At 44.6% G+C, this 21,763-nt stretch overlaps 1 protein-coding gene across 5 annotated transcripts in view; it reads left to right on the plus strand.

Annotated features, from left to right (window-relative positions):
• The window catches only part of adamts13 (ADAM metallopeptidase with thrombospondin type 1 motif, 13), a 91,859-nt gene extending 71,471 nt beyond the window's left edge, over positions 1-20,388 (plus strand). For 4 of the 5 annotated variants that reach the window (XM_072240438.1, XM_072240435.1, XM_072240437.1 and 1 more), the window contains 10 exons: positions 3,741-3,870; positions 5,140-5,269; positions 6,574-6,753; positions 7,532-7,708; positions 9,935-10,136; positions 12,831-13,110; positions 14,238-14,384; positions 14,596-14,772; positions 18,042-18,220; positions 19,856-20,388. In XM_072240438.1, the coding sequence (XP_072096539.1) occupies positions 3,741-3,870; positions 5,140-5,269; positions 6,574-6,753; positions 7,532-7,708; positions 9,935-10,136; positions 12,831-13,110; positions 14,238-14,384; positions 14,596-14,772; positions 18,042-18,220; positions 19,856-20,032 (1,779 nt within the window). In that variant the 3' untranslated portion in view covers positions 20,033-20,388. Of the gene's footprint in view, positions 1-3,740; positions 3,871-5,139; positions 5,270-6,573; positions 6,754-7,531; positions 7,709-9,934; positions 10,137-12,830; positions 13,181-14,237; positions 14,385-14,595; positions 14,773-18,041; positions 18,221-19,855 lie in introns of those variants that run through there. The other variant, XM_072240439.1, reaches the window with a different exon arrangement.
• The last annotated feature ends 1,375 nt before the right edge of the window (positions 20,389-21,763 follow it).

Raw genomic sequence — 21,763 nt, forward strand, 5'->3', positions numbered from 1 at the left:
TCAGGAGGTCTATGGTCATGTACTTTGGTAGAAGGAAAGAAGCGTAGATGGGTTGGGTTTAGATTAGCTGACATCAAGCCAGTTGGGTTTCAATTTTATACCTGATGAGATATCTGCAAAGAATAAAGGTCTTTAGTTAATGACTGAGGTTGGAAAAGTTGGGAATGTCCTCATAAAATGGACATGAATGAGGGATGATCTGGGGAAAACTTTTAAAGGCAGGATGCAGCAATGTTGGGAATTCAAACAAAAACATAAAATGCCTGGAATTTTTCTGTTGTTCTTGAAACATCTGTGCAAGAGGGAGCAGAGTTAACGTTGCACGTTAATGTCATGTCACTAAAAATTATTAAAGATTTTGACAAAGTATATAATGATGAAAAGTCATTCCCTACAGTGTGTGGTTCAGTGACCAAGCATAAAATTGTCTACAGGTGGACCAAATAGGATGAGATGAATTTTCTTTCAACGAGAGTTGTCAGTATCCAGGGTATTCTCCATAAGTAGATAGTGGAAGCTGATTCCATAAATATTTTAAAAAGTGATTCATTCATTCATTCATTAGTGTCATGTTATATAATCTTTGACCATGATTGTTCTTGGCAAGTTTTCCTACAGAAGTGGTTTGCCATTGCCTTCTTCTGGGCGGTACCTTTGCAAGATGGGTGACCCCAGCCATTATCAATATTATTCAGAGATCATCCGCCTGGCATCAGTAGTAGCATAACCAGAATTTGTGACATGTACCAGCTGCTCATATGACCATCCACCACCTGCTCCCATGGCTTCACGTGTGCCTGGTCAGGGGGTTAAGCAGGTGCTACACCTTGCTCGAGGGTGACCTGCAGGCTAGCGGAGGGAAGGAGCGCCTTACACCTCCTTTGGTAGAGACGTATCTCCACCCTGCCGCTCTTTAGAAAGTGATAGGAACTGGTATTGGAACGTAGGGCACGTGTTGGGCACGTGGCCAAATGGTTAAGGCGTTGGTCTAGTTATCGCAAGGTCGCTAGTTCGAGTCTCACCTGTGGCAGCGTGTTTGTGCCCTTGAGCAAGGCACTTAATCACACATTGCTCTAGTCTGTGCGAGGAGTGGCGCCCCACACAGACTTCCAATCTGCGCCTTGTAAGGCATGAAAATGCCCGACGCAGGTGTCTCATGGTCTGAGTCGATGTTCCCCCCCCCCCATTGGAAAATAATGAATATATTGGATTCAAGTAGAATGGATGGCTGCGGGAATAAGCATTATGGCAGCAGGGTGACGTGGATAAATGAGCTGTGTCTCACTGCTCCAGTGACCAGGGCTCGATTCTGACATCCGGCGCTGTCGGTGTGTGGTTTGTACATGACTGCACGATTCCCGCCAGATGCTCTGCTTTCCTCCTCAGACGTGCGTGGGGCGTTAAGTCAATCGGTTGCTGTTAATTATACCTAGTGTGTAGGTGATGGGTTGAATCTGGGGAAGTGTGGAGAAAAAGATGGGATCAATGTAGGAATAATGAAAACGGGCCCTTAATCGTCAGCATGGCTCAGTGGGCCCGAGAAACTCGAAGCTTGATGAGCCAGTAGGGAAATGATTGGCCTAACAGTCAACATTTCTGCAGTGAGTTTCTCAGATGTTCTAGTTTGACTCAGTCCTTTTAGTGCAGGAGTTCCCAAACCTCTGTATTCCATTGACCCCTACCGTTAACTGAAGTGTCTGTGGACCCCAGTTTGGGAACCCCCGTTTTAGTAGGATATTCCTGAGTTTCAATAGCTGACATTTAAATCACCCAATGTCCACAAAGCATTTTGAGTTGCTTTGGGGATGTGATAACTCATGTATTTTGGCAGGAAGAATTAGGAGAGGTGAGTGGGGAGACATGATGCAAACTAAATAGTGTAACACAGGGAATACAGGGAAAATAACTCTTTTAATAATGTATTTGTACAACTTTTTGAAGGTGCCAGGATAGGTTGAGAAGGCACATGGAATCCTTGCACATTAGCAGGAACTTGCAGTGTAAGAAGTTAAGTGAAACTTTTATGAATCAACAAACTCTTTCCCCTTGCTATGAAGTCTAAAAAACTCAGAGTCCAGACTCATGGATTATTTATGGCCTCAAGGATCTTAATTTTTGTACCTATGGGGACAGTGAAACTTTAAGATCCTTTACAGCACAGGACTTAGAGTTCTCAGTTGACTATATTCAAAACCAAGTGATAGATTTTTGGACTCAAAGTTATCAAAGGATATAGGTGAAGGGCAGAAAGTGGAATTGATACTGAATTTTCACAATAATACTCAAGGGTAGAGTAGGCTCAGGTGGTAGTATGCTCCCATCACTGCCTACGTTCCAAGTAGAATTCAGTTCTGGGTATCAGGGAGGGTGTCAGACAAAGATGAGGATGCAGGGGACATTTACTAGAAAGAGGGGGTTATAATTATGCGGAGAGACCATAGAAGCTGAGATCTTTCCTTGTAGAGCAGAAAACTTGAGTGACTTCGGATGGTAGCAACACACACAAAGTGCTGGAAGAACTCAGCAGGCCAAGCAGCATCTATGGAAAAGAGTACAGTCCACGTTTCGGGAAGAGTCTTCGCCCAAAGCATCAACTGCACTCTTTTCCATAGATGCTGCCTGGCCGGCTGAGTTCCTCCAGCATTTTGTGTGTGTTGCTACCATTCGAAGCATCTGCAGATTTTCTCTTGTTTGTGACTTGTAATGGTGTTCAAAATTAGAGTGAAAGTGTAATCATTGGCTTGAGAATTAGATTATGAGAATACTCAGTCCTCTTTTATTGTCATTTAGAAATGCATACATGCATTAAGAAATGATACAATGTTTCTCCAGAGTGATATCACAGAAAACAAGACAGACCAAAGACTAATACTAACAGAACCACATAATTATAACATATAGTTGCAGCAGTGCAAAGCAATACCATAATTTGATGAAGAACAGACCATAAGCACAGTAAAAAAAAGTCTCAAGGTCCCGAGTTGATCGACTCCCGAGTCCCCGATAGCAGCGGCAAAAGGGAGAAACCCCCTGCCATAAACCTCCAGGCACCGTCAACTTGCCGATACCTTGGAAGCAGCCGAACCCAGCCGACCCTGAGTCCATCCGTCCGAAAACTCCGAGCTTCCGACCAGCCTCTCCGATACAGCCTCCCGAGCGCCATCCTCTGCCAAGCGCCTTCGACCTCTCCCCGGCTGCTGAAACATGCAAAGCCGAGGATTTCGAGGCCTTCAGCTCCGGAGATTCCGGTTACCACACAGTAGCAGCGGCAGCGAAGCCAGGCATTTCAGAAATTTTCCAGATGTTCCGCTGTGCTCTCACGTCTGTCTCCATCAAATCAGGATTGTGCACGGTCCCCTACTTGACAGATAACAGACATCATCACCGAAGTGGCCGCGCGCGCTGTCGTCGCGCCGCCATCTTGTCCCCCCTCCCGGGAATTAGAAGCCAGATTTACTGTAAGAGGAAAATAGAGGGAAGAAGAGCAAAAAATATTTTGTGAAAGCTTTTATCATCTGGAATGCGATACCTAGTGACATTTCAGAATTATCATTCTTTAAGGTGTAAGCTACATGAAGGATAATGTAACAGAACCATAGGGAAAAAAGCAGAGGACATGGGACTAATTGCAAAGTAGTTTCAAAGAACTGACACAGTCACGTTGAGCCAAGTGATCTCCTACAGTGCATCACTCTGTGGAATAAGGTGACGTTCCTCTGAACATACTGTTTCTATTTCAGGGATCCAAGCAACTGAGGAAGGAGGTCAAAAATATCATGAAAGTCACAGCCTTGTTAAACATGCCAACTGAGGGAAGCACTTATCTCTGGGTTCCCATAATGGGATCATGTTCCGTTAGCTGTGGTGAAGGTAAGAATACAATGACGTTTTATGTGATGCTCATGGTGTTTAAACACCATATGAAAGTTCTCAGTCATCCAGGTCATTGTTTATCAAGCAGTAGTAAATCAAGGCAACTGGACTTGCTGTGTTGTCTAGGAGATGTTTCACCACTCATCTGAGAGGCTTCTTCATTTCTGGTCCCCAGTGGGTACTTTTCCGGCTTATAAACTCTGTGAGTTGTTGAAAGGTACAGCAATCACATGAGGGTCGTTAGGAGCCGTAGAGGTAATGAGAGGGTCATTAGTTTAATCTTTGCATCCTTGTCAAACTGGAAAACGCATCCCTGAACAGAGGGAGTGGGGTACAACACCACCGATCAGCTACTTACAATGTATTCCTAACATCTCTACCCGGGCATCTCTGCAACAGATCCCGCCTCCATTCAGGCAAAGATAAGACTGATAACCCTGTCATTACATCTACCATTCTTAATGGCCCTCATGTGATTGCTGGCTATACCTTTAAACAACTCACAGAGTTTACAAGCCAGAAAACTACCCACCATGGATCAGAACTGAAGAAGCCTCTCAGATGAGTGGTGATACATCTTCTAGACAACACAGTTGCCTTGATTTACCACTGCTTGATAAACACCACACATGTTTGTTGAGGTTGGAGAGGTGCCGAGACTGAACTGTTGTTGCACTGTCCAGCAGAATCCCATACTTGTCCACAATAGCTATAACACATAGGCAGCCCAATGCCCCACGCACACGTGCTTCTCTTTTGAAGGAACTGGGGCACAGTTCGACAGGGACCTGTCAATTTCAGATATCCCCCAAAATAAGAGACAAGAGATTGTAAATGCTGGAATCTGGAGCATCAGGCAATCTGTTGGAAGAACTCAGTGTGTCGAGCAGCATAGGCAGTCGATAGTTTCTTTCCTCCCACTGGCGCTTGTATAAAAGATTTTGTAGAACATGACAGCCAGATGGAGTTAACATACATAGCAGCCATACTTAACCTATGGATGGAATAGACTCGAGAGCCTGAATGATCTCTTTGTTCTTGTCCTTCTCCATTAGTCTTTCTTGGAGATATTTCTGAGGCTGATGAGGCTCATTTTCATCCGTCTCAAGACAAAAGAGGCATGTGTGCCGTCTTCTCCCAAGCCCAAAGTGAATAGTCCCGTACAGAAAAGGCCATTCAGCCCACAGTGTATTTGCAAACTCTCAATATCAGCATGCTTTTGCAGAAGGTCAGAGCTATGTGAACTATTGTTGTTGGTCCAAACAGGAACATCAGGGATCAGGTACGTGTGCGTGAGCGCTGAGACGAGGGAGGAGTCACGGCAAGAGTACTGCGATCAGAACTTCCAACCTCAGATGCACTATATGCCATGCACCAGTAAGCCATGCCCCCCTTGGTAAGTCAGTTCAACATCATCAATTGATATCATTACTCTGATAAAGTTCCGAGCTTTTTAATCAGCTCTGAAACATCACCGGGAAGTATGGCTAAAAATCTGCTCTCCATCGAAACCAGGGTCTTTAAATTTCTGCACCAGCATCAGACAGTCGGAGGGAATATGCACCACGAGTTAGATGCAGAATAAAGATCCCTTGACTAAGTCTCTCCACTAGTAAACAAGGTCATGCTGGGACTATACCAAAAATATTGTGCGAAGTTTTGGTCTCCTTACCTAAGGACGGATATGCTTGCCATGGAGGGAGCGCAGAGAAGTTTCACGAGCCTGATTCATCAAATGTTATAACCGTAGTACAAGGAAGATTCATCTAGGCTTGTGTTCACTAGAGTTCAGAAGGATGAGAGAGACATCGCATTGGAACATACAAAATACTAACAGGGTTAGTCAGACCAGATGCGAGAGGGGTGATTGCTCAGACTGGGAGATTTTAGAACCCGAAGGCATAAACTCAGACTGTATATAGGGTAAAACATTTATAGTTGAAGTGATTAAAGAGTGTTGTCACACTGAGGTGGTGCACTTGTGGATTTCTCTTTCACAGAAGGCAGTGGAGGCCAAGTTGCTGAATATATTTAAGAGGGAAGGAGATGGATTTCTAGGCACAGAAGATACCAAGGGGCAAAGGGGAGGGAGCGGGATAATAACATTGAAATAAAGGATCAGTCATGATCACATTGACTGATGGAGCCAACTCAAGTGTCAAAGGGCTAACCTGTTCTCCTATTTTATACGCTTCACTGCCTTATCAAATGTTCCCAGCTCAGAAACACCACAGGTTAAATACAGAATAAAGCTCTTCCTCAGCTCTCCTGCCAAACCCACCCAGAAGGTAAATGAGATTGGTAAAAATTGACATTGAAAGTGTCAAACAGCCATAAAAACCCATCAGTGTTTTTTATAAATTCTTTAGAGCAATAAACTTGCTGTCCCCTCTCAGTCTGGACTGGTTATCCACAGTCCCTTATCGATATGTTTGACCCTTAACAGCCATCTGACGTGATGCAGCAAAACTCTCAGTTTTCCTTCAGCGATCATAGAGAATGGGCAATAAATGGTGGTCTTGTCAACTACATCCACAACCCACGAAATACATTTTTAAAAATTTACACTTCCAACCTGGATGCATGTGAATTTGACAAGGACGAATGTATATTAGACCAGACACCCTGTCTCAGTTTCATTCCCCTTCACCCCGAGGCTTTGACATTAATATGGAATTATTGTCATTTATTTTCTTAAAGGTGGGAAGTCCACGAGTATGGCCCGTGTAATGTGAGCTGTGGAGGTGGAGTACGTGAGAGGGAGGTGTACTGCGTAAAGAAAGAAAGGCATTTATATCAGAGGGTACCTCCCTTGGAATGTGCTAACACTTCAAGGCCAGCTTCCATAGAGATATGCAATTCTGATCCCTGTCCTGTAAGGTAACTACCTCCATCCACGGATAAAAAACTGTGTGCTTTGTTTGCTTGTTATTGGATTGTACAACTCATCATAGATGAACGTCATGGCTCAGGATGCCCAATTAAAAACCATCCCTTCAGTATCTGACTTCTTCTTCAACATCTGACTTCCCCAGCCCATCACCAAATCTTCCTCAACCCACACATCTTTCCAATCCAACACCAACTTTCTCCAAGTCAGCAACCCAACATCTCACGGCACATCTCCAATGCACAATATTCACTTCCACAATACCAAATTCCTCTTCTCCAGCCTGAACGCCAAACACATCTACCTCAAGGCCAGTCCAGAAACTATGCATCTTACCTAACATTCAACCCCACCAACACCACCTTTCCAACCAATCTCTGGCTTTGACTTTCATGTCCTAACACCGTGGCTCATCATCACAATCCTTATCTATGATTCCACCACCACTATGCGATAAATTTCAAGGACTTTATTCTTTTGAGTACATAAAGGGGCTTACATTCCTTCTGCGCTTCCTCACATTCTTGGGTCACCCCAGGATGGTTCAGCACCAATCAATTCTTTTATGCAGACAACAGATGATATCCTTTCATTTGAACTGTATCTATGACAGTGACCCTTTTTGTTAGGTTTCTGTTATGTGTCCATTCAGCAATCTGCTCCCTGGATATTCGCTAACCTTCTCTCTGTGTGAGTTTGTTTACTGGCTTGTGCTGACAACCATCCGATCACAATAAGAAGCTTCTTTCTCCCTAATCTTTGCCGAAGGTGGCGGTACAAGTCCGAATCTTGCAGCATGCCGTGCGGAGGAGGGGTGAGGCAAAGGCTGCTGTACTGTACGAAGGTATTACCTGACCGTGAGGAGCTGACATCGGATAAAGAATGTCTTCATTTGAGCCGACCTGAGGACTTAGAAATTTGCAATCTCCATCCTTGCCCTCCAAGGTCTGTGAGCTTTTTTCACTGTTCCTTGCCTCTTTGAAGGCACTGGTTCTCAGCAAGTTTTGTTCATAGAACAGCCCTAAGCATATCAAGTCTCTGCCAACCATGAGGCCAATCTAAACCAATTCTATTTGCCTGCACATGGTCCATATCCCTCTACTCCCTGCCTGTACGTATGTCTGTCTAAATGCCTCTTGAATACAATAGGGTCTTGGATACACTAGGGACTTTTGAAAGACTCTTAGATAGGTACATGGAGCTTAGAAAAACAGAGGGCTATGTGGTAGGGAAATTCTAGGCAGTTTCTAGAGTAGGTTACATGGTTGGCACAATATTGAAGGGCCTGTAATGTGCTGTAGATTTCTATGTTTCTATGTTAAATGTCTGCTTTTACTCTCTCTTCTAGCAGCATATTTCACTCTGTGTAAAATCAAATCTCCTTTAAGCTTTCCCCCCCTCACCTGAAGCCTTTGCCCTCTAGTATTTGACATTTCCAGCCTGGAACAAAGATTCTGTCTATCCACCCTATCGATACCCCTCATCATTTTAAACACTTGTATCAGATTTTTCCTCAGTCTCCTACGTTCCAAGTTTGTTCAACCTTTCCCTATAATTAACACACTCAACATCTCACTGAACCTCTTCTCTGTGTTCCCCAAAGCTGCCACACCCTTCCTGCAGTGAGGCTATAAATATTTCCATACCAACGTTTTATATAGTTCCAGCACGAATGGAGACTGAATCTCATTGGGTAAAGGATTCAACAGGCAGCAGCTCTTGCAGGGCACAACAGAATCTGAAAACTTAGTGTTAGGTAACTGGCAACAATGAATATCAATTGAGACAGGTTATATAAAAACAACCAAACATTTACTAAACACTGATAAACGATAAGGAAAAAAACAAACAAAAACTTTAACCGGAAGTTAACTGTTATGCAGCCGTTCAACAAATCGTCACTCGGCACTGGTTCATAAAGCGTTAACTGCAAAAACAATTCTTAAAGCTATAAAGTCAGATATAGTTCTTAAAATGGTAAATTCGAAAGTCCAACAGATTTATACGTTCAATTGGGAGACTTCTCTGGAGAAGGATTTCTTCATAGATGCGACTTTCCTGCTGGTTCTATCCAAAGGATTCATGATGCAGTAAATAAACAGTTTAAAACAACTGACCTTAAATTCTTTTAGACAGAGAGCAAACCTTTGCATGAACTCTTTGCTCTTTTTGGCAAGAGTTATCTTGATGCAGGTCGCTACTCCTTCAACAAAGACTCAACAAGGTTGATCCTTTGTTAAACTGCCAAACTATGCCGACTGATCTCAATCCTTCGGGTCCTGTACTTCGATAAAGTCTTCACTCTCCCTTCTACTGCTGGAATTGAGTAAATCAGCACATCTAGCCAAAAATTTCCAGTCCAATAATATTGTATCTTGCAATAGAATGCAACACTCCGTTTTAAAAATGAAACTGCGTCACAAAAACAAACGCAACAGAAACAGAGACACAGCACGTTCTACCTGGAAATCTACAAACTAAAAACTAACTGCGTCATCTGGGTCTTCCCTTTATATACCCATGGGGCACATGTCATCACGTGACCTCACATTGGCAGGAAAATCACATCAGGTGACCTCCAAAAGACCATTACAGCATTCTCACAAAAAAAACACATCTCCTTGAACATGTAACATTAGCAACTTGCAAACGTCTCCCTGATGCTGAAGCTCCCTATTTAAAAGGATTCTTGACAGCGATACTCAGTGTTACAAGGCTGATTTGATTTGACCCTTAAAGAGATGGAGAATATTCGAGCAGAACTCTAAGGTTACTCTGTGAATCAGAGGGATAAATAGGTACCACATACAAAATGCTGGAGGAACTCAGCAGGCCAGGCAGCATCTATGGAATGGAGTACAGTCAAAGTTCCAGGTTGAGACTCTTCATCAGATTCTTCATTCGTCCTGAGGAAGGGTCTCTGCCCAAAACATCGACTGGTTACTCTTTTCCATAGATCCTGCCTGGCCTGCTGAGTTCCTCCAGCATTTTATGTGTGTTTCTTGGATTTCCCGCATTGCAGATTTTCTCTTGTTTGTGATAAAAAGGTAAAAAGAGTTAGGAGAACACTGGCCCAGACAGTAACATTATGTCGCTGTGAGAGTCATTGGTGAGAGGAGGAAGACCGGATGGATTTGGGACGCCGGCTTAATTTACGCTTCTCATGTTCAGGTGGCAGGTTTCAGAGCCAGGACGGTGCTCGGTACTTTGTGGGACCGGTGTGGCTGAGAGGAAGGTGACCTGTGTCCAGCTTCACAATGGGACAGACATGGAAGTGAACAGATCCCGTTGCTCAGGGCTGGAGGAGCCTCTGTCACGTGTCCCATGTGTTGTCAGCTGCCCATTTGGTTGGAATCCCCAAAACTGGTCTGAGGTTAGTGGCACTGCCTGGGCATGGGAACACAAGAGGTTATTCTAGGTGCCCAGGAACTAATTATCATAACTTAATTATTATAATTAAAACGTAATGAATACCTGAGGTCATAGGGTATATCCTTGGAGTGAACCACATATGGATTGTTTGACTACTCCCATAATCTATAACTTTATTTATTGGAATTTTATTGAATGGTGTCAGGAAGTCCACATAAGTGATGGTCAGTGACATTTTCCTTCTACTAATTGAGTTACTTTTTTCCGGTAATTAAATCAGTGGCTGTCAGAGTTGCTGTCAGACAGCGCCAGCAAACTGGGTTTAATTCTGATCTCCAGTGCTGGCTGAATTGAGATTTCATGTCCTCCCTGTGCTCACGGGGAATTCTTTCAAATGCCCCACTTTCCCTCCCCTATCCCAAGGATATGCTGCTCGCTAAGTTAATTGGTTGCCGTAAGTTGTTCCTAGGGTGTCTGGGAGAGTTGATGTGAGTGTTGGGAGAACAAGATGGGAGTTGTATACGATGGTATAATTGGGTGCTTGATGGTCAGTATGGACATGGAGGGCCGAAGAGCCTGATTCTGCATGATTCAACATGACCTGCAATTTCTGTAAACACTCTGATCAGCTCCAGATTCTCTGTATACTATGCCACACTGTTCCTTATAACATAGAATGTAGTAATTTTCCCACAACAGATGTTACATGTATATAATATTTAGCATCTTTTTGAACTATCTTGTTAAGGTTGTTATAGTTGCGGGTGGTAGTGGGGACAAGCTCGAACCACCTATTAAATGCTTCCAACGGCGTGCGTCTCAAATACCCTCTGACAACCAAGTCCAGCTCTTGGCCTTCACGTGTGGCTTAGCTACTAAGCCTGCCGGAGCCATTTCTGCTGACAGAAGGGGCAAAGGTGCGTTATTGGTGCCTTAAAACCAGTTGCTTCGGGCAGAAGGGTCTCATAAGCCGTGGTTAACAGCACATCTCGGAGAAGGAAAACTCTGATCTCAAACCTCTGCTACTTTAAGGCTATACCCACTCATGAGGAAGGCTTCGGGAGGAAACCCCGAGGGAAAAATCCGGAGCTGGAGCCCCTAAGGCAGTCCCACATTGAGTTCAGTGCTGACTGGAAACCCCTGCAACGCTGCCGGTACCAAACTGTATCGGTCTCTGCCATTCCTTTGGGTTCATCAGATGCGTGGAGAGGGGGAGCCTGCTACATGGGCAACAGCTCGCTCTCCATATTGTACTGGCCGGGCTTGCGTATCATGTAGGCAGCTAGGAAGCAGCATCCGTGGTCTGCCCTGACTGACGGAGGCCTCACTGACCTGCGTTTAGCAGGGAAGGATATGATGAGAAGGCAGGTTAATGGAATGAGGGAGTAATGGGTAACTGGGGTTTGGTACATCGAAATAATAAATAGGAAGATTTGAAGGGTGCATCACTGAGGACATTTTCAAAAGGCAGCATCCATCTTGAAGGGTCCTCACCATCCACACCATGCCCTCTTCTCATTACAGCCACCAGGAAGGACATATTGGAGCCTGTAGACACACACTCAACATTTTAGGGACTGCTTCTTCCCCTTTGCTGTCAGATTTCTGAAGTATACATGAAGACCACCTCACTAGGAGGAGAAGATGGCGGCACAACAGTACCGCGCGCGGCCTCTCCGGTGAATGATAGCTGTAATCTGTCAAGTAGGGGAGCAGGCACAATTCTGATTTGATGGAGACCGACGCGAGAGTACGGAGGAACATCTGGAAAACTTCTGAAATGCCCGCTTTGCTGCCGCTGCTACTGTGTGGTAACATGAATCTCCAGAGCAGACGGCCCCGAAATCCTCGACTTTGCTTGTTCAGCGGCCGGGGCGAGGTCAAAGGCGCTCGGCAGAGGATGGCGCTCGGGAGGCTGTATCGGAGGGGCTGGTCGGAGGCTCGAAGTTTTCGGACGGATGGACTCAGTGTTGGCTGTGGTTGGCTGCTTCCAAGGCATCGGCAAGTTGATGGTGTCTAGAGGTTTATGGCAGGGGGTTTCTCCCTTTTGCCGCCTGCTATCGGGGACTCGGGAATCGATCGACTTGGGGACTTTGAGACTTTTTTTACTGTGCCCATGGTTTGTTCTTCAAATTATGGTATTGCTTTACACTGCTGTAACTATATGTTATAATTATGTGGTTCTGTCAGTGTTAATCTTTGGTCTGTCCTGTTTTCTGTGATATCACTCTGGAGAAACATTGTATCACTTCTTAATGCATGTATGCATTTCTAAATGACAATAAAAGAGGACTGAGTGTTCTCATAATCTAATGTAATCTAATCTATTCTACTTTGTTTCTTTTTCCACAATTTTTTGGAATATATTTCTCATTGTAACGAGGTGATATTTTTAATGTATTGCACTGTACTGCTGACTCAGGACAACAAATTTCAGGACGTTCAGTATGTCGGTGATAACAATCCCGGTTCGGATTCTGATACACATAGCATGTAGACCGGTAGAATTGAGAAGGCGTGGTTGGGAAGAGGATGATCTGGGGAAGCTGGGGAAGATGGCGGGAAGGTGGAGCTGCAGGGAAGGATTTGAGTGGCTGGGATTGAGAGGTGGCTGAGTTTGAGAGGGGAAGGATCATTTGATGGGAGATGGTGGGTGTTGGGATTGAGATAGTAGTTATTGTTCTTCTGTTTCCAGTGTTCGGTTTCCTGTGGACATGGTGTCCGAAGCAGGCAGTTGCTCTGTGTCAATCTGGACTCAAACGAGGTTGTGCTTGACGCCTTCTGTGATGAGCTGACGAGACCTGCTACCGAGGAGCCCTGCGAAGTGGGACTCTGCTCGACCCAGTCAACAGTCCAGACTGTAGCTCTGACACGGGCTCCCATGGGGACTGCCTCTGCCGGCCTTATAGCTACAGTGACACCACAGGAGTCCAGAACCAACACAACTGCACTGGCTAAAGGCTCAAGAAATGAAGGTACAGAGAGAAGAACTACATATTACCAGCACTTGGCTAATCCAGAGACCAGCACTTAAAGCTTGGGATGGTAATCAAATAAGACTTCCTTTACATTGCTCTCCTGGGAAGATCCATACAAACCAGATTACTGAGTCCCAAAGATTATTTGTTAATGTAGTGCAAATACAGTAAGGTGTGAATGTAAACATAGAAATTGGTGATTCAATTAGTTACCACTGGGAGCTTAATTCAGGATAGTTAAGTACTCTGATCAGAGTGCCAAGACAAACTGAAAAAGTTCAAAAGTTCAAAGTAAATTTTATTATCAAAGTAAGTATATGTCACCATATACAATCCTGAGATTCAATTTCTGCAGGCAAATTCAGCAAATCTGTAGAATAGTAACTATACCAGGATCAATGAAAGATCAACTAGAGTGCAGGAGACAGCAAACCGTGCAATTGCAAATATAAATAAATAGCAATAAATAACGAGAAATGACAAGATAAAGAGAAGTTAAAGAGAGATCATTGGTTGTGGGGACATGACAATAGATGGTAAAGTGGCTGTAGTTATCGCTTTTGGTCAAGAGCCTGACAGTTGAGGCGCAGTAACTGTTCTTGAACGTGGTGGTGCGAGTCCTGAGGCTCCTGTGCCTTCTACCTGATGGCAGCGGTGAGAAGGGAGCATCTCCTGGGTGGTGACGATCTCTGATGGTGGACACTATTTTTCTATGGCAATGTTTCATGTAGATACGCTGAATGGTTGAGAGGGCTTTACCTGTGATGTGGTGGGCTCAATCCACTGCCTTATGTAGAATCTTCCATTCAAAGGCATTGGTGTTTCCATACCAGGCCGTGACGCAGACAATCAATAGATTCTCCACTCCACTATAGATGTCATGCCAAATCTCTGCAAACTCCCAAGGAAGTAGAGTCACTGTTGGGCTTTCTTTGCAATTGCACTTATGTGCTGGGTCTAGGATAGATCTGAAACAGTCAGTGTTGGGCTCCTTCAGAGACCAGAAACATCCATCACAGCAAAATGGGATTGATTTGAAGGCTGGACTGGCTGTTGGCTACCACACTTCCCTACCCAGACCACGAGATGTGCACTTACACTGACTGTGTGCTGTTTTGTTCCAGGTGTCTGTGGGAAACTGGTTCTGAGCAAATCAGGGTTGTTGAACCTGACCAACCTGCAGGTGAAGGAATGCACGTTTAGCATTGGACGTCTGCTGGATGAGGTCATCACGATTCGTGTTCTGTCCAGCTCACTGAACTGCAGCAGGCGTAAGAGACTAGTGTCGCTGTCCGTAGTGCTGAAATGTAGCTTCTGAAGGTTGCTGATTAAATGGGCAGCATGTTGGGGTTGACGGATGAGGGGGTGCAGCAATGTCAGGGATAGGGGAACAATTGCCACGGAAACTACACAAATTGAAATTTTGACTCAATTTTAAATGCAGAAATGTGGATCTTTCAGATGTCTTTACTCTTCCACCAGGGGACGCGTTGTCATTTTGTGGGCGACGACTGTTCTGGAAGACCTGCTCCCCACTGAAAGGGTTTACACTCACATCTGTCACCAACACGCTGACGGTCAGGCAGTGGAGCAGCACTAAGGGTCTTGGAGCTGTCCTCCAGTTCTCCAGCAGCCTCTCATCGCGACAGTACCACAGAGGTATGTCTCTGGTTGCGTGTCCGGCCCAAGGAACAGCCTGGGGCAACGGGCTTGAATACAACTCCAAAGTGGAAGCCAAACTGGAGCTTAACACCACCAGTGCAATTTGAGGGAGAACTGTTCTACTGTAGCTGCTGCTTTCAGAGAAGATGTTAAGCCTATGCTCTCTCAGAGTAACTTAGAAATTCACAATGTATTATTGTTAGAGGCCCTGCGTACAACTTGGTGGCCTGACCAACATCAGTGAAACATCAGGTGGTCATGAGGCGAGGTGGGCTTGTTCACTTTAGAGCAAAACAAAAGTTAATTAACACAGGTCTACAAAGTTAAGAAGCATTTTGATAAAGTAGTTAAGGAGAAACTACTTCTATTGGTGGAAGAACACCATGGTAGCAGAGTGGTTAGTGTGGCACTCTTACAACTTGGGGCAACAGAGGTCAGAGTTCAATTCCAGTGTCGTCTCTAAGGAGTTTGCACTTTCTCCTCATGAGCCGTGTGGGTTTCCTCCAAGTGCTCTGGTTTCTTCCCATAGTCCAACGACATACTGGTTAGTAGTTTATAACTGACCGGTAGGTCAGTCGGTAATTGTAAATTGGCCCGTGATTTGACCTGTGTTAAGTAGGAGGTGCAGCTCATAATACCGGTGGGGTCTGTTTTGCTGCTGTATCTCTAAATTTTAAAAAAAAGGGTCAGCAATTAAAAAGGAGTAAAAGATAGGAAAATATGAAGAAAATAATGTTTATGTAGCAAGTTGTTGTCTGGAATCAAGGGCAATGGTAGCAGGTTGAAAGGAAGCATTTAACAGAGACTTGGAGAAGGAGGAATGGTTCACAGGGCTCTGGAGAAGGAACGGGTCTATGGGACTAATCTGATGGCTGTACCATTTAGTAAAGATATGATGGACCAACCCGTCTGCTTTGCAATGATTCTGAGAAAGGCAACACTACAAAAGAATTAAAAGGCAACATAGGAGATTGTGATATTCCAGATACACCAACAAATACCATGGTATTCCAAGGTGTTTAATTTATTGCTGAAAGTCGTGTGGACAAATATGGGGGCAAATTTTACCACTCTGGCTGTGATCAGACACATCAAGGCAGAAGGTCAAGGCATATGAAATATAAATTAGCACTAGGGAGGCCACTCAGTCCCTCAAGCCTGCTTCAACATTCAGTAATATTGTGGTTGATCTGACTGTCACCTCATCTCATGCTTAACCCTTCAACCTTTCAGATGCTTGTAATCAACATTCTGTTTACCTTTACCTTAAAATATTCAAGGATTATGCTTCCACAGCTACTTGAGGAAGGAAGTTCCAAAGACTCCTGACACTCAGAAAGCAAATCTCCTCACCTCCACCTTAATTAGGTGACCCCTAGTCTCTAGGTTCTCCCACAAATGGAAACATCTTCTCTGAACCCACCCCTGTCAAGACCACTCGGGAAGTTATATCTTCCAAAGGGACTTCCCTGAGGGGACAAAATGTGCATCTGGGTAAGGAGCTGAGACAGGCAGGGAGTTTACTAATAAACTGCCTCTAAGGGCCAATGGAAACTAGAGACTAACACACAAAACGCCAAGGAATACATCAGGCCAGGCATCATCCACGGAGAGAAATGGACAGCTGATGTTTCAGGCAGAGCTGACGTTTCATTGGGACTGGGCAGAGAAGGCACAAGGGTGGTGCTGGGGTGGAGTATGAGGGGGCAGGTGACAGGTGAATCCAGGTGGTGGGGGGGGAAGAAAGATAGGGAGAGTGGAAATGATGTGAGTTACTGGGAGATGATAGGTAGAAGAGGCAAAGGACTAAACAAAATGTAATATGATAGGAGAGAACAGTAGACACTGGAATGAAAGGAAGGAGACAGGGAACACAAGGGAGAAGGTGTGAGTGATTAACAGGCTGAGTGTAGGGGGGGGGAAGGGACCAGGAGAATAGGGAAAACAAAAGGGGACAGAAAGGTGTGGTTACCTGAAGTTAAAGAAATTGATGTTGATGTCATTAGGTTGGGGACTACCAAGACATAACATGAGGTGTGTATAATAAATGTATATTAATATGTATATAATGGAGATCAGTGTGAGCAAGTGTAAAGTGGTCAACTAATGGCCAGCGAGAGGGATCAGAGTATTTTATAAATAATGGAAAAACTTGAATGGGAGCAGGTTAATTAGATTTCAGAAGACCAAGAAGAAGAATAATTAAAATCTCAAGAATAGGCCATTTGGAATGTTGGCTTCACCTTCAGAGGGAAGGCAAGAACATAAAACTGGAAGTGATGCCCCCATTGTACAGAATTCATAGTGTCATAGAAACAGCACAGAAACCAAGTCTGCACCAACTGTCATCCACCCATTCACACTCCTCCTACAATAATCACTGCATTTTATTTCCCCATTCACATTGTTTCTCCCCAGGTTCCACCAGTCACTTGTACACTAGCAGCAGTGCCCAGTGCCCAGTAAACCTGCCAACCTGTGCATCTCCGAGATGCTGAGTCCTGTTGAGAACCCACTTGGAATGAAGAAAGCTTGGAGTTGATCAGATTATGGTATTTCAGATGATAAAGGAATTTAATGCAGTAGACAGAACCTTTGTCCCTCGGTGTGAGAAGAGCATCATCATTATGTGCCATGTTGTCTGATGTGAGTGATCATGGTCTATGACCATGATTGTTCTTCACAAATTTTACAGGAGTGGCTTGCCATTGTCTTCTTCTGGCCAGTGTCTTTACAAGACGGGTAACCCCAGCCATTATCAATACTCTTCAGAGATGGTCTGCCTGGCATCAGTGGTCGCTGAACCAGGACTTCTGGGATGAACTAGCTGCTCATACAACCATCCAGCAGCTGCCTGCAAGGCTTCTCATGACCCCAACTGGGGGGTTTAGCAGGTGCTACACCTTGCCCGAGGGTGACCTATAGGCTAGCAGAGCGAAGGAGTGCCTTACACCTCCTTTGGTAGAGACGTATCTCCACCCCACCTCCCAGTGAGAAGAGGCATTATCTTAAATTAGACCCAGGCCACTCATAGGTGAAATCATAAAACAACCAGGAACTCCACATGAAACATTATGAGAACAATAGATATTTGGTCACTATGGTTATGAAGAGGTATAGACCAAAGAGGAATAAGATTGAGATACATACTAATATGTGTAACCACTCAAGGTATCATTGCTTCACTGTATATAACGTGTCTGTGCAGATACATGGGGTGTCAGCATTAACCTAAATTCACGCCAGCGATTGTTTCCATTTTGCAGAATGTGACGTCCAGCTGTACGGACCCTGGGGTATTATAGTCAACCCCATGCAGTCCTACAAGGAGGGTCAAGCCTGTCGTACCTTTATCAACGTATCTCCAATAGATCGAATCATAATCAGAGTCCTGCACCTGAAATTTGACAATAGTGTGAACACAACCTCCCCTGATTACATTCTGGTGAGTTGTACACTATATACTCTGCTGGCCCTTCTGTGAACTCTCATTGGGGTATGGTTTCACAAAAACAGACATTCTCTGGGGTACAGGTTCCATGGGCACTGACTGACATAAGGAATAAACTGAATGGAGTGTGACTTACTGAATTTGAACAAAATACAGGTTGAGAACCCCTTATCCAAAAATCCAAAAACTGAAACCCTCTGAAATCCCAAAAAAATTTTTGTGCACGGATGTGGTGTAAAGATATGGAAGATGCTGGCATGCAGAGCTATGAACGACATGAAGGAAATCTGGAAGTCGAACCTGACCAGAGGGCTTAAAAAGAGGATTTTCATAGCAGTCATAGAGTCCATTCTCACATACGGATGCGAGACGTGGACACTCACCAAGACAATGCGAAAGTCTCTAGATGGTTGCTACACACGAATGCTCCGAATGGCTCTTGACGTGAGTTGGCAACAGCACATGATGAACATCGAGCTCTATGACGACCCACCGATGCTCACCACTGAAATCGAGGCGAGAAGACTGCAACTAGCGGGGCATTGTCTACGTCACCCTGAGCTACCTGCCAGCCTAGTCATCATATGGGAGCCCAAGCATGGGAGGATGAACCCTGGGCGCCCTCCCAAGACTATGGTCAACATGCTCCAAGAAGACAGTGGCATGGCTAATGTAGATGAACTGAACACACTGATGAGGGAGAGGGAGAAGTGGAGAGTCTGTCATCATGCCCGACGCCAGCCCCCTAGTCCTGAGTCGACGTAGTAGTAGTAGACGACATGGTGTCACAAATGGAAAATTCCACAAGGCTCTGAAGGTTCCCAGGTCTCTGCGTACCACAGAGGTCATGACCTCCCAGATGTGATGACCAGAAGTTAATGAAAAATAGAATCACACCTCATAAAGCAAAAATTGAAGATCTCGATCGAGTATTGAAAGAGTGGATTCATCATTGTCAGAGGAACATATGCCGCTTAACAGTATGCTGATCATGAAACAAGCGGAGATCTATTATGACGAACTGAAGATTGAAGGTTATTGTGAATATTCAGCAGGCTGGTTGCAGAAATTTAAGAAAAGGCACAGCATGAATTTTTTTAAACACAAAATACTCTGCAGGTGCTGGGGTCAAAGCAACACTCACAACACGCTGGAGGAACTCAGCAGGTTGGGCAGCATCCGTGGAAAAGATTGGTCGACGTTTCGGGCCGGAACCCCTGTCCTGACGAAGGGTTCTGGCCTGAAACATCGACCAATCTTTTCCGTGGATGCTGCCCGACCTGCTGAATTCCTCCAGCATGAAATTTTTTAAAAATTGTGGTGATAAAGTGTCTGCTGATTACAAAGCTGCAGAAAAATCTGGTGAGTTTGCCAAGTTCCTCTTCAGGGTATATGTAAAAGCTGTATATACAATATAAATAGATTTTGTGTTTAGACTTGGGTCCCATCCCCAAGGTATTTCATTAAATAGATGCAAATAATCCAAAATCTGAAAAAGTCTGAAATCCAAAATACTCTGGTCCCAAATACTCCAGATAAGGGATACTCAGCCTGTGTGTACTGTGACCTGAAGTGTCTCCATCATTTTTAGTATGTTGTCTTTAACAGTTAAGCTTTTTATGTTTTCAGATTAAGGATGTCAGCACCCAGAGATATTCTGCATTTCGTGGTAATAGACTGTTCCTTTGGCAGTCGCTGGGAAACTCTGTCGAAATTGAATTTCATGGAGATTTTGGATTCCGGGCCTTGTTCAGAGCTGTACCATCCCAAAACGTGAGGGATGTCCACCGTCTGAACTGTGGGTAATGGAAACCATAGCAGATTCCACCCCTCTGGAGTGTCCGATTATCCGTTTCTGTTCGCATCCAAGCAGCAGCTGATTACATCTTCCCCTAGTTGTGATTGTGAGGACTTGCATTCTCTGAAGAACAAGTGGACTGCCTCTTTCGCACGTTCCCACTACTGGAAACCAACCTTCCCTTGACCTCCTTCTGTAACTTCTGGTTTAAGAATCGGTCACTTGGAGCTACTGATGGTCGAACAAGTGTTACATTACAACTAAACTGTGATCCATGGATTTCTGTTGTATTTGTGTTGTCAACAGTTGAGGATTAGACGATTTCCACAATTTATGGTTCATTAAATTCAACATGATCAAACCAGCAATTAATAAATTGGCTTGAGTTCCCATGGTGATCTGCAACACAAAAACTCAGGGGCCTTATGTGTTACATAATAGGCATCCGTTAGTCTCATGAGACCATGGATTTGCGCCTTGGAAGGTTTCCAGGGCGTTGGCCTGGGCAAGGTTGTATGGAAGACCAGCAGTTGCCCATGCTGCAAGTCTCCCCTCTCCATGCCACCGATGTTGTCCAAGGGAAGGGTATTAGGACCCATAGAGCTTGGCACCGGTGTCGTCGCAGAGCAATGTGTGATTAAGTGCCTTGCTCAAGGACACAACACGCTGCCTCAGCCAAGGCTCAAACTAGCGACCTTCAAATCACTAGATGAATGCCTTAACCACTTGGCCACACGCCAACACATATTCTTGTTGTAAATTGTAGAGTGGTAAGATCTGAGGAAGGTTCTGAATCCCATAGCTCCAAAGCTTTAGGAGACAACATTGACCTGAAGATTAAAGATGAAGATCTAACTGTGGTACTTCAGACAGGCAGGGGGGATGTGGGGAGGGGGAGTAGAAGGGTGTGGTGGAGGAGGAAGGGGGATAATTTCTGCTGAAGGGGATATTTTAGGATGGGGGTGTTAACCTTGAATTTCAGGTGAGGTTATTTAGGGATGGTATCAGGAAGCTTTCATCACACTGGTGGGAATCTGGTGCACCAAAAACCTTGGAGGCTGGAGACAAACTCCTGAGACTGAGAGGCATTTTTGGGTGGTTTAATATTTGGGAGAGGCTAGTGCATCCAGTTTAATTGACTGAGATGGCTTTTTGGGTTAAAAAAAATTGCAGGATGTGGGTCCAACATTTATTGGTGATCCCTAAATGCTCTTGAAATTAAGTGGCTTGTTTGTGATTACATGTCTTCTGAAAAAGAATGCAGAAACTCCAGCATGGATCTGTAATGAGCAAGGTTCATTTCCATGTAAAACTTAACAGGCTGTTTCTCCACTTGATTTAATTCTGCCTGTATTATAGAGAAATCATGTGAAAATATCAGATTTATATGTACTGAGATGTTGTTAACTCCCATCATCTGTGAGCCCAGAATCTATGGTGTCTTCATTTTGAACGCTGACTCGCTTACATCTTTAGTTATGAAAAAACAGGAGCCAGAAACAGAGTAGGCTGCTAGATCACACTTATCTGCTCGGCAGATGACACAAAGCTGGGTGACAGTGTGAAATGCGAGGAGGATGTTATGAGAATGCAGGGTGACTTGGACAGGCTGGGTGAGTGGGCGGATGCATGGCAGATGCAGTTTAATGCAGATAAATGTGAGGTTATCCACTTTGGTGGTAAGAACAGGAAGGCAGATTATTATCTAAATGGAGTCAAGTTAGGAAAAGGGGAAGTAC

Source organism: Mobula birostris, chromosome 22 (assembly GCF_030028105.1).
Source record: "Mobula birostris isolate sMobBir1 chromosome 22, sMobBir1.hap1, whole genome shotgun sequence".
Lineage (NCBI taxonomy): Eukaryota > Metazoa > Chordata > Chondrichthyes > Myliobatiformes > Myliobatidae > Mobula > Mobula birostris.